Source organism: Ceratotherium simum, chromosome 10, assembly GCF_057802395.1.
Source record: "Ceratotherium simum simum isolate JZ-2026a chromosome 10, ASM5780239v1, whole genome shotgun sequence".
In the NCBI taxonomy this organism is placed as follows: domain Eukaryota; kingdom Metazoa; phylum Chordata; class Mammalia; order Perissodactyla; family Rhinocerotidae; genus Ceratotherium; species Ceratotherium simum.
The window spans coordinates 37,801,436-37,814,137 of record NC_141909.1 but is presented as its reverse complement, the minus strand read 5'-3'; the positions used below and the strand labels follow the sequence as shown (position 1 = coordinate 37,814,137).

The 12,702-nt window shown below is 34.4% G+C and overlaps 1 protein-coding gene across 2 annotated transcripts in view; it reads right to left on the bottom strand.

Annotated features, from left to right (window-relative positions):
• The window catches only part of KLHL1 (kelch like family member 1), a 348,324-nt gene that overhangs the window by 223,130 nt on the left and 112,492 nt on the right, over positions 1-12,702 (bottom strand). Inside the window, exon 2 of one of the 2 annotated variants that reach the window (XM_014781788.2) lies at positions 3,385-3,567. The exons of the other annotated variant lie outside the window; for it this stretch is intronic. Coding sequence (XP_014637274.2) covers positions 3,385-3,567 — 183 coding nt within the window. The remainder of the gene's footprint in view (positions 1-3,384; positions 3,568-12,702) is intronic. 2 annotated transcript variants of the gene reach the window in all.

The following is a 12,702-nucleotide window of genomic DNA, read 5'->3' as shown; positions in this document are numbered from 1 at the left end:
TTTGTTGCTGGGATGAGCCTGGAACTTGGGGACCCTGGAATCAGATTGTAACCTGGGAGCTTGGAGGCTAGCCTGAAGGTTTTTTCTGCTGGGGCAGCTGTGGTGCTACGATAAGCAGAGAGCCTGGATCTGTGGGAGCCAGCCTCGAGTCTAGGTCTACAAGGGTCCGTCTGGCACTGGGGTGGGCTGGGGGGCCTGAGGACATGGGAGCTGGCCTGGTGCTGGGGTGGGTCATAAGTCTGGTTCTGGGCCTAGCCCACCTGGGAGCCTGGGTTTGTGGGAGCCCACCTGCAGCCTGAGTTTGAGGGGACTGATTGGGAGCCTGGGGCCACAGGAGCCTGCCTGTGCTATGAGAGCAAGCTGATGCCAGGACGTGCTGGGAGCCTGGGTCCACGGGAGCCTGCCAAGAACCTGGTGTTGTGGGCGCTGCCTCAGGCTGCAGGAATTGCCTGGGGCTAGTGAAGCCAGCAGGCAGTGGGACCTTTTTTTTTTCTGAATTTGGTGCAGAGCTGTTATAAATTATCAAGCTGATTGAGAGATTTAGGTGGATTTACGTGGAGAGATTTAGAAAGTTATTCCTCTCCCATCCAAGAAAATCTAGGTAAATAAACTTTCCATCAGTACAGAGAAACAGTACTACTTGCCTACTCCTGAATATTAATATCTGTTACCATGAAAGTAATTTCTTTTTACTGTATTTAATGTTTGTGTTTCTAAACTACATCATTGCAATTGCCACTTTTAGCCTCAACTATTTTCATGATACTAGTACTCAGTAAAGAACATGAAAACAATAAATATGTTCTTGAACTATCTAAATTCATTATCAAACATGTACAAAAATGAAAACAGAATATGATGCTTTGTGAAATGCCCAGTGTTTTGGGCTATAGAGCAGGATCCTTTTTGTCCCCATCACATACCATCATTTTATTTTTCATTTAAGTTTTTACTTGATTATGAATTATTGCATGCTTATTCAAAAAAGTTCAAAGAATATACATGTTTATACATTAAAAAAAAAAGGTAGCCCCTCCTTTATCCTGCCTAGGAGCCCTACTCCCCAGGAAAAAGCTTTGATGACTGTACTTTGTATATCCTTCTACACCGTTTCTATGCACATAAAATTATATATAACACTATTTCCAACTCAGAGGATGTTAGCTATTTAAGATTTTCTTCTTCATTTCCGTCCAATTCACTTACTCTTAATAATGGCTAAAGAGAGAAAAAACTATCACAAGCTGAATCATATTTCATTATATACCTGTACATTTTAACAGTGTGCCCCAAAAACCCCTTAATTCTCTTACAATTGAAAATTTGACTATCTAGTTATTAATATTGATCTCATCAGTCTAATTTTCAGCATCTGACATCCCTAATGATAGGCAGTCTGTCTATCAAAAAATCCTCTATATTTAGTATTCAGGGATTTACATTCAAATGTTTTGGTTCACTTGTTGCTAATCAATTATTCTGGGCTATTTATGAGAAGTCTATATTTATTTTAAAATTTCTTTGAGGACCTAAAGCACAGATGAATTCAGAATTTTGATTATTTTTCATACTGAAAATGTGTTAGTGTATCATCTTAAGCATTATTAACCTTTCAGAGCTAACCTACTTAAAAATATGCCTAGCAATAACGTAGTGTATCTATATAGACATGAGATTTCATAAATACATTGTTAGTTGTGACCCACATCAGGTTAAAAATATATATACAATATAACCAGTACATAAACAAAGGGTTTTATGGAGAATTCTTTAAGTTAAACTTTCTTAACTTAAATAGAATTTTACTTGAAAGTTTTGAATGATGAGGTAATCAATAGGAAATTATATATATATGATCTTTATGAATAAATATTTAGTAAGTGCTTATGACATTAGCTTGCAATGCCTTTCCTGAAAGAACAGTAGATCTAAATGCAAATTATTTCTTTTTTCATTAGTTGAAATTATTATAACAGTCCCACATTTTCTAGTGCTAATGATTGCAACATAGTATATATTTTGCCCAAAGACAATACTCAACTGTGCTAATCAAAATATAACAGAATAGGGCTGGCCCTGTGGCTTAGCGGTTAAGTGCGTGTGCTCCGCTACTGGCGGCCTGGGATAGGATCCCGGGCACGCACTGACGCACCGCTTCTCCGGCCATGCTGAGGCCACGTCCCACATACAGCAGCTAGAGGGATGTGCAGCTATGACATGCAACTATTTCCTGGGGCTTTGGGGAAAAAAAAGGAGGAGGATTGGCAATAGATGTTAGCTCAGAGCTGGTCTTCCTCAGCAAAAGGATGAGGATTAGCACCAATGTTAGCTCAGGGCCGATCTTCCTCACACACACACAAAAAAAATAACAGAATAACTAAAAAATCCATTTGTTTGTTACTGTTGCTAAGACGATTATTTGTTTAAAGCAAAGAGCTAATTTTACATTAATTACAATCATTTCATTGTGCAAAAGTATAAATAAAGAGGTGCAGTGTACCTACAATTAGTGAAAACAGTGCTTTCAATTTTTAAGGTGCCCCATAAATATTTTCCTACATTTTTTTTTTTTTTTTTTTTTGCTGAGGAAGACTGTCCGCTACTTCATTAGTGTTGATAGTATTAAATGACATACATCAAGGTAGTCTAAGGCTATTTACCCATATTCAACAATTTAAAATAATCAGTATCAAAATTAAATTAAAATTCTTTTCTCACTTAAAATTTCAAAAAAAATTGAAAAACAGTAAAAAACCAACATCAAATTTAATGAATTTTCATAAGTAAACTGATAGCGAATCTATATGGCACAAAATAATCAGATGTCTAGTTCATGTAACTTGGAATTATCAATCATAAATATATAAGAAATGTTTAAAAGTATATTAGCTTTCAAATATTTTGGGCCTTAAGAATAATATTACTGTGTTATAAATCAAAGAATTTCTAATAAATGCAAAATGAAGATGCCAATATGAAATACTTTGAATTTCCTAGTTGAAACAAACAATATATATCTGACTTCCTTTCAATTTTCTCAGAAAGGGTATTCATTTCAGATCTTAGGTATATCTCCATAAGTTAAAATTTACTTCTACTTAGTATGATTTGAGTCACACAAAATGGAGTATTTATGCACCGTAGTTAGAGGAAGTTTTATTTTTGAACTATTTATACTTGCATTATTTCTTAAAAATATTACTTAAAATGACATTATAAATCTCCCCCAAAAAGAAAGAAACAAGATTAAAAGAAAAATACCCAGGCTTCCTTTGAAATATGGATTCTTAATTCTCTAATCTTAGAATATTTTGCAATCTATACACTAGGCTACCACTTCTAAATGTATGAATGCATAGTTTCAATAAAGACAGGTTACTATACCTATGTGCAGGTATCTTTCGGTTCCCAACAATCAGGATAACATCACAGAGTTGCTGTTGTTTCAAGTAACTTTCCATTTTTCTGAAGGTTTGCTCAGCATGGTGAACGGCCTGATAGAATTCTTCAGAGCTACTGGAGTCCATATCACTTTGAGGTGTCAGCGAATGGCTAGTTGCTGACAGCCTGCAAACCACACACAAAAAAGATGGTGTTTATAAAGTGCCACCAACTGTCCAGAACTACACACAGGATTTTAGAATTTTATAGGGCAAATCATTGTGTCTCTCCATATGTTCATCATTATTAATATGTCAGAAAAAAATCTATTTTTGGTTAAATGATTAGCTCTAGGAAACAATAAATGAATTGTAAATTATCTTTATTTTCTCATCCTAAAAGATTGAGAACTGGGTTATCTGTATTTGTTAGGAAATTAAGTTAGTAAACTCGAAAATTCACAGAAATAGTAAATTACAAATATGCCTATTCTAAAATTAATTATTAATGGATTCATTTGATATTGAGATAGATCATCTAATTACACTATTCTAAATTATGATTCTTGTTAAATGTCACTTTATAGAAGTAGGTGTTTTTTATTACAAGAAATTATGAAACTTGGTTTGTAAAAAAGATTGACAATAAATTTGAGAGTAAATTGTTGACAGTTTCATACTCTGTACCCAAATGATTAAACAAAAATATACAGAATGTCTCAGCTCAGTAGTTATAAATATTTTAATTATATATTTAATTTACAAATAAAAAATATACATGTATGTAATAAGTTTTAGGATTTTGAAAAGTCAGTGGTGCTTAAGTTTGGCTACTGCATCTATTAATATCATAGACTGTTTCACAATGGAGACTTTAAAATATCATACTCCATATCAAGGAGAAGACTCTCAATATACTTAGATGCATGATAGGCCCAGCAGACCCAATCAAGTGTTCTGATGACAAATCCTTAAAATGGTTTAAAAATGAAAGTGAATTAACTACGTAATGAAAATAATGAAAGAGCTTGCTTCAAGATAGAAAGTAACATGGAGAATTCTGCTTCCAATTACAATGCAATAACTTGTAGTTGACTAAACCTTTCACCAAGAACATCAAAAAAAAGTTACATATAATATCAAAATAACTATTTGAATTTAATAATAGCTAGTAAGGCAGCCAGGACTTGAAGGACCAAGCTCCTAGAACAAAGGTAAACTCGTAGAAGTCAGTTCAAAATTCTACACTGCTTCTTCTTTCCCCCTCAAGGTCATTACTAATTGCAAGCAGCATAGGGTGAGAGTCTGAGAAGCTCAGTATTATGTAGCAGATAAGCAGAACTTCTGGCAGTATCATGGGGCCTGGGGGAAAGAATGAATGTTGGAATTATGGGCTCCAAAGGTAGCCAGAATTTGAAGGGCAAATAAAGGGTCATAAAGGAGGAAAGTTCAGATAAGGCTGTCATTCTGTACCACTTTTCCCATAGAGGTATTTGCTGATTCCTAAACTAGACAAAGCAGAAAATGGCTTATTGGAGGTTGAAAAGTTAAACAGAGCTTGAAAGATAAAAATTTGAATTTAAGGACCAGTGAGGACTAGGGACTCAGGTAAATACCCAGGCTCTCAACCAGACGCCTAGAAGATCTGAATCCTAGGAGTCAAGGGAACTGGAAATACACACAAGATAACACGAAGACTGAACACCTAGATTCGAATCAGTGAAATCTCTGGTTGCATCAAGTTGATCTAATCTAAATGTCATCAAACAGTCAAAATAAACTGTCTTTAGAAAGAGAATCTCATCCAGACTCCATGATTTCTTGTATATATTTATAGTGCTTGACTTTAAGAAAATAGCAGACCTATAAAGAAATAAGACCCAGGGGAAAAACAGAAGATAGAAACAGATTCCCAGGTGCTACAGATATCTGAATAGATAGATAACAATTAGTTATTTAATAGATGTGAAAATAACTATCATTAATATGTTTTAATATAGATGGTAAGTTGGAGAATTTCACAGAATATTAGGTTATCTGAAAAAAATCAAATGAAAATAAATAAGGAAATATAATAATTTAACTTAAGATTTTGGTAGATAAACTGAACTTGCAGATTGGATGCAGGTGAAGAAAACATAGTGATCTGAAAAATAAGTAGAAAATATTTAAACTAAAATATTGAAATAAAAGATAAAAAATAGTTTCAGAAACAAACAAAACACAGTAAGAAACTATAATATTCATATAATTGTTGCCTTAAAAGCAGGAGAGAGGCGTGGTGGGGCAAAAGCCATCTGAAGAAATAATGGCCAAGAGTTTTCAAAAATGTGTGAGATATCACCTCATGCCCGTCAGAATGGCTAGAATTAACAAGACAGGAAACAACATGTGTTGGAGAGGATGTGGAGAGAAGGGAACTCTCATACACTGCTGGTGGGAGTGCAAACTGGTGCAGCCACTATGGAAAACAGTATGGAGATTCCTCAAAAAATCAAGGATAGAACTACCATATGATCCAGCTATTCCACTGTTGGGTATTTATCCAAAGAACTTGAAAACACCAATTTGCAAAGGTACATGCACCCCTGTGTTCATTGCAGCGTTATTCACAATAGCCAAGACTTGGAAGCAACCTAAGTGCCCATCAAGGGACTAATGGATAAAGAAGATGTGGTATATATACACAATGGAGTACTACTCAGCCATAAGAAACGATGAAATCCAGCCATTTGTGACAACATGGATGGACATTGAGGGTATAAAGCAAAGTGAAATAAGTCAGAGGGAGAAGGTCAAATATCGTATGATTTCCTTCATTAAGTAGTAGATAATAACAACAATAAACAAACACATAGGGACAGAGATTGGATTGGTGGTTACCAGAGGGGAAAGGGGGAGGGAGGAGGGTGAAAGGGATAATTCGGTACATGTGTGTGGTGATGGGTTGTAATTAGTATTTTGGTGGTGAACATGATGTAGTCCATGCATAAATAGAAGTACAATGATGTACACCTGAAATTTTTACAATGTTATAAACCAATGTTACTGCAATAAACAAAAAATTAAAAAAATAAATTAAAAAAAATAAGACATCAAGACACAGATTCAGGATTCACTATACATCTCACGATAAACAAAGAAAACTATACATCACAACAAAAACCAATGCAAAAATTAAATAAATGAATAAATAAATAAAGACTTTCTTAGAAGTTGCCAGAGAACAGAAAAGACAACATGTCCCCCAACTCATTTAATGAGGCAAACACAGCATTGATACAAAACCTGACAAGGATGGTACAAGGATGGAAAGTTAATGGCCACTCTCTCTTCCATACACATTTGCAAAAATCTTGAGCAAAACATTAGCAACAAATTCAAAAATGTATGTTAAAAAAAAAGAAATTTATGTAAAAAAGAAATGTGTCAAATATATGGTTGATAAGGCATCACGACTAAATTGTACCTAAAGAACATTTTAATGATATAAAGTCACCTAATTCATTCATATGACAAACATCATGTTTAATTGAAACCTTTCCTCCTTGAGATTGAAAATGAAATCTATTAGCACTACTTTTATTCAACATTTTGCTAGAAGGCCTTGCCACTGTAATGCAAGCAAGGAAAAGATAAATAAAGCCCATTAGAGTTAGATAAGAAAAAATGTAACAGATATTATTCCAAAAGATGTGTTTGCGCACATAGAAAATCCAATTACAGAGAAATTTATAAATCTAAGTCCATTAAAATTATGTGCATTCTCAGTTATCTACCATATTTGTCTACACAATATGTTAATGTGTGCAGACAATATGTCTACACAATAACAATATGGTTATTTTCATCAGACTTTACAAGTTTTCCTTTAAATATTTAAAACTAATACAATTTTGCTGTACCATATGTTTGCCTTTCACAAATTTGCAAATTACAACCCCAGAACATGGTCATTTTCCAGCATATGTTTTAGGAATTCAGGCTCATGCATATGTGGAAAGAACAGCAGATTTTTTCCACACATTAATGCACTGAACAGAAAAGTCACAAAATACCCTGCAGGATGCATTTTTAAATCTAGAATGAACATATTATTATTGGCTCTCAAGAACTAAGGGGAATAAAGTCAGGACTGTAGATTGTCAAATAGATCAAAACTGCCTCATTGAGATCCTGATGTTTCTGGTTCGGCACATAGACTGCATGAATAGGGTGTAAAAATCAAAATATTAGGGACAGCTTGCAGAATGGCTCCATGTTGGTTTAGAGAGCGTTTGCGATAAAGGCTCCATTCAGAGCCTTGTGTTAATTACCTACAAGTTAAAAAAAATACTTAGGCAGAAAGTTTTACACCTCACTAAAAATTTCATAGCCTGGGAAATGTTATTAAGAAAAGAATTTAATATACTTTATCTTCAAGTCACCCAAGTTGTGATAGATGTAACATTAGAGCAAATAGTGAAAGAAATAGAAGTTTTAGAGCCTGGTGAGACCATAGAAATAAAATGAAACAGAGCACAGAACTTGACAGGATTTATTCAAAGTCAAAAAGCTAATTGCTGTCAAGCTAGTACCTTCTGTTATGTAATCTAGGTACACTAACAAATCTCAACTATAATATAGACTTAGGCCTTTTCTGAAGAATTTGAAAGAATAAGTCTTACAAGAGCAGAGAGCTAGAAACTAGGCTCCAAAACTATTTTTTCAGAGTTCAAGTTCACTCATTTTTTCCTAAAAATTCTCATGCTTTGAGTTTTTCCATATTATATCTGAGAACAAGTCACTTTTCTTGAAGGTTGGTTGATCTGTCAGAGAAATGGTTATGTTGATTTGACTTGATTTTCTCTCTATAAAGTCACTGTCACAGTGCTTGCACATTTTCTCATAAATCATTTCCTGGTCTCAGGCTTGAGTAGGACGTGTTGTGCTGGACCTTTGACTCAGGATTTAAAAAGGAGTTTCCACATCAAAATACGTATGATTTTAGGCTAAGTTTCGCTATTTAATCTTCTTCCCATCACATATCCAGCCTTAACAGTTTAACAAATGAGACCTTAAAATTTTAGGAAATAGAGATTGTATCTTTACAGTGTTTCACTTAAATAGCAACTAAAATCTGACATTGGATTATTTCTGTTATTGTCTAATTTTTATATCTTCAGCCTAAATAATCTTTACAGTCTTTTTCCAATCTGAGGGTCTCTCAGATGTTATGATCTGAAACTGAAATTGTTATCTTTATTGTAGCCCAACAATATAAAGCTTCAAGTTACAAGAAATGCAGTTTTAAAAGTCCAATACAACTTCTTCCCATTAGAATTTAAACACACTTAAGACTTCTCCAAACTAAGATATATAAAACTGTAAAATGAAAGAATATTTTTCTTGACCTCATGAACAACTGAAGCCATGACTTTTCCTTTCTACTTCCTTTCACAACCTTATGTCTTGAAAGGATTGTCTGCACTCACTATCTTAATTCTTGACTGTCGTAACATTCCTCAATCCATTGCAGTCTTACTTGTCCAACTATCCGTCTAATGAAATTGCTTTTGACAAGGGAACTAGTGTCTTTGCTTGTGTCTTTATTTAGCTTTCATTTTCATTTCTTATCTTAATTGCTGAGAACTGACCAACATACATTCCTGTTCCTGTGCTAAACAATTCAGGGCTAAACATGGTTTGCTTTCCCTGTACCAAACAATTCTGAGATAAAGCATATTTTCCTATTTTTGTGCTAAGCAATATTGGAATTGGGCAGAAATAATTTAGCTCTTGTGATCAGGAAATAGTTACTTGTAGAATATGAGAATGTGAATTAACTGAAAGAAAAAGCTGTAAAAACCAACAATTACCCATCTGTCTTCACTTTAAGACCCCTACCCACGCACTGATCTAAAGCTATTACATCATAAATTCTGCCCATTGCCAACCAGGCTCCAGCCTTCACTGCCTTCCTGGTTCAAATTATATATCATATGTTACAAGTTCCTATACGATCTAATACTTTCTTCAACTTTTAATACCCTTCGGCTCAAGCTCTAATTCTAGCCATCCTAAGTAATTCCAGTTTCTGCAATATGTCACACTTCTTTCTTCTATACATTTCACCCACATACTTTTCTTTACCTGAAACCTTCACGACACGTTGACATTCTCATGGATAACCTTACTCCTTCAGGGATCAGTTTAAATATCACTTCTTTCAGAAAAATTTCCTTTATTCCTCATAGTTTGGGGGGTTGTGGTTTACTCTGACATGATAATTACCTAGTATGGTCTAAATACATCTCTGGCCTGTAGAATATTTTACGAGTTCAATAACTATTTGTTGAATAAATGAGTGAAGAATATTCTATGAGAAGATGGCTTTGGCCAAGTACCAATATTAATTTGTTATGTTTGTTTTTTGTTTCACAGAACACAAAAATATGTTTTTGGTAAAGTAACTTATATCCCAAAACCCAACAGAATGCCTGACACATGGAAGGTAGTTGGTAAATGCTTCCATAAATTGCTATTGTTGAATTTTTTTTTTTTTCCTGTGAGGAAGATCAGCCCTGAGCTAACATCCATGCCAATCCTCCTCTTTTTGCTGAGGAAGACCAGCTCTGAGCTAACATCCATTGCCAATCCTCCTCCCTTTTTTTTTTTCTCCCAACGCCCCAGTAGATAGTTGTATGTCATAGTTGCACATCATTCTAGTTGCTGTATGTGGGACGTGGCCTCAGCATGGCCGGAGAAGCGGTGCATCAGTGCACGCCAGGGATCCGAACCCGGGCCTCCAGCAGCGGAGCGCGGCGCACTTAACCGCTAAGCCACCAGGCTGGCCCCTATTGTTGAATTTTTAATAGCTTCCAGAGCTCAGGAGTAAAAAAGCCTACATAACTACTATAACCAGAATATATACTCTCTTGCATTCGCTGATAGTGCATTTATGTACATTGTAAAACTACTAAAGAATACACAAAATATACTACAGAAAATACTTTTAAAAACCCTTTAAACAGATATGATGCATTTGTTTTAAACAAGGGTCTCTGACTACGACTAGATCCCAGCATTATTATTATTTCTTTAATGTCAGTGACTAAGAGTAGAACTAAAATGGCAAAATAAATTTGCAAGCAGTTTTCTGCTTCTCTTGAATGATGAGTTAGCTTTTGTTTTGAGAGAATAATTTAAAGAACATTTCTGTAATATCAAATAAAGGAATTACTCATAATACTCCTTAGGCAAGACCTGAATGTAGTGAAAGATGCTTTTACTTAAGTGAAAAAATAACTATTCGTTTTAGCGCTGCAAATTTAGTGCACATTGCAGACAATGTATCTCTTTATATCGTTTCCATTAGAAAAAATATTTAAACTTTTAAAAATATTTCTTAGGGAGAAATTAAAAGTTTGCTATTTTCTTCTTTTTTCACACTGCCTAAACATTTTATATGAAGCACATGTTTCAATTTTAAAACTGTAAAATCATTATTATAAACAATATCAAGTGACAAAAAATTCTCAGACAATAAATTACAATATTACATGTCTTTTTACCTTAAAACTCTTCTATCTAGAGTTAATGTTTTGTTATTTAAAACAAGAAGAAAAAAAGAAAGAAAATAAAAGGGAAAAAAAGTTTGAATAAATTTAAAAAATCAACTTCGCATTATTATAATACTAAAGAATGAAACATTAAGATCATATACTGGTATGGAAGAGTAAACCAGAGTTCAAAATAAATGCCAGTGTATGTTAAACAGACTAATTTTCAAATCTTTTAATAACCCCCAAGAGAGAGGTTTAGATCCAGGAAATATTATAACAGGTAAAGTTCTAGCACCAGGTGCTTCTACTTAAAAACAAGAAAAATGAATATAGTCATTAATGTTGCTTCTGGGTATAATTTTCTTTTTATAAGATAATTGGAATTTTAAGTAAGGCCTTTTATCAGAAGTATTGAAATACATACACACACTTGTATACACATACACACAATGATAAAACAGAACAATAAAAAAAGAGGACTAATTTATGAGCCAAAGAAAAAGTGTATATGTTCTAGGCTCCATCAGTTACTGCATTCTGAATCTTAATTAATTTATCTGCGAAATAGAATATCATTAATAAGCCTCCTCATAGAACGCTTGTGGAAATAAATAAAATATGTATTTGAAGCTGCTTTGTAACTTAAACTGTCAAGTATATTTCCAAAGAAATGCCAGGTGTGAAACTACTACCAATAGTATTTGTGAAATAAAAGGAGTACTTTTGTGAATTAGGTGCACATCAGTACAGTGCAACACGTTGCTTGAAAAATTATATCTACCTTTAACAACAAATAATCATATAAAACATTCATTGTTTTCCTCTTTTAAATATTAAAATGCATAATCCATAGATATGCCTATTTTAAAATATTTTTAAATGTTTGAAACTACAAAATTGAAATAATTGAAATATTTTCAAAAATTTTAAATTCAAAATAAAGAAAATTGTGATGGAGGGCATGATGAAAACGGTTGACAAACCACATTTAACTGCTGAAAATTCTCAGCAAAAAAGGGGAAATTTCAGAAGAAAAGCAACTTCTCAGAGGGAGATTCTGGCAATGGGAAATGCTAGAAAATTCTAAAAGTGCTTCTAATATGAAATGCAGTGGGAAATTGATATATGAATGAATTAATTAATGCAAGTTCTACTCTCAGCAGATATCCCACACACCTAGGAATTACAATAATGTGCTAACTTATATAAACAGGTACCTGGGAAGCACATGTAGGAAAAGATTCAGAGGGTATCAGATTAAGGTTGACTTAGGAGAAATGAATTGATGTGGTTCTACCCACCCGGTATTCAGAGAAGTGGCTCTAACATCCATTGTGGGCTAATAGAAGCCTGAATTAATAGGGATCCTAGAATCTGTAATGCCAACATTTCCCAGTCATACTGTAGAAGAGGAAATAAAACTGCTTGTGTATATGGTAATGATACAGCAAAGCTATCATGGCCAACCTGTTTAACCGTAACTACTGGATGGCCTAGTGAACATTCTTTTCACCGTTAAGAAATTCATTGGCAAGGAGACAAGTAGCATACTTTTAAAGCTCTCTGAGGGCCAGCCCCGTGGCTTAGCGGTTAAGTGCACGCGCTCCGCTACTGGCGGTCCGGGGTTCGGATCCCGGGCGCGCACCGACGCACCGCTTGTCCGGCCACGCTGAGGCCGCGGCCCACGTACAGCAACTAGAAGAATGTGCAACTATGACGTACAACTATCTACTGGGGCTTTGGGGATAAAAAGGAGGAGGATTGGCAGTGGATGTTAG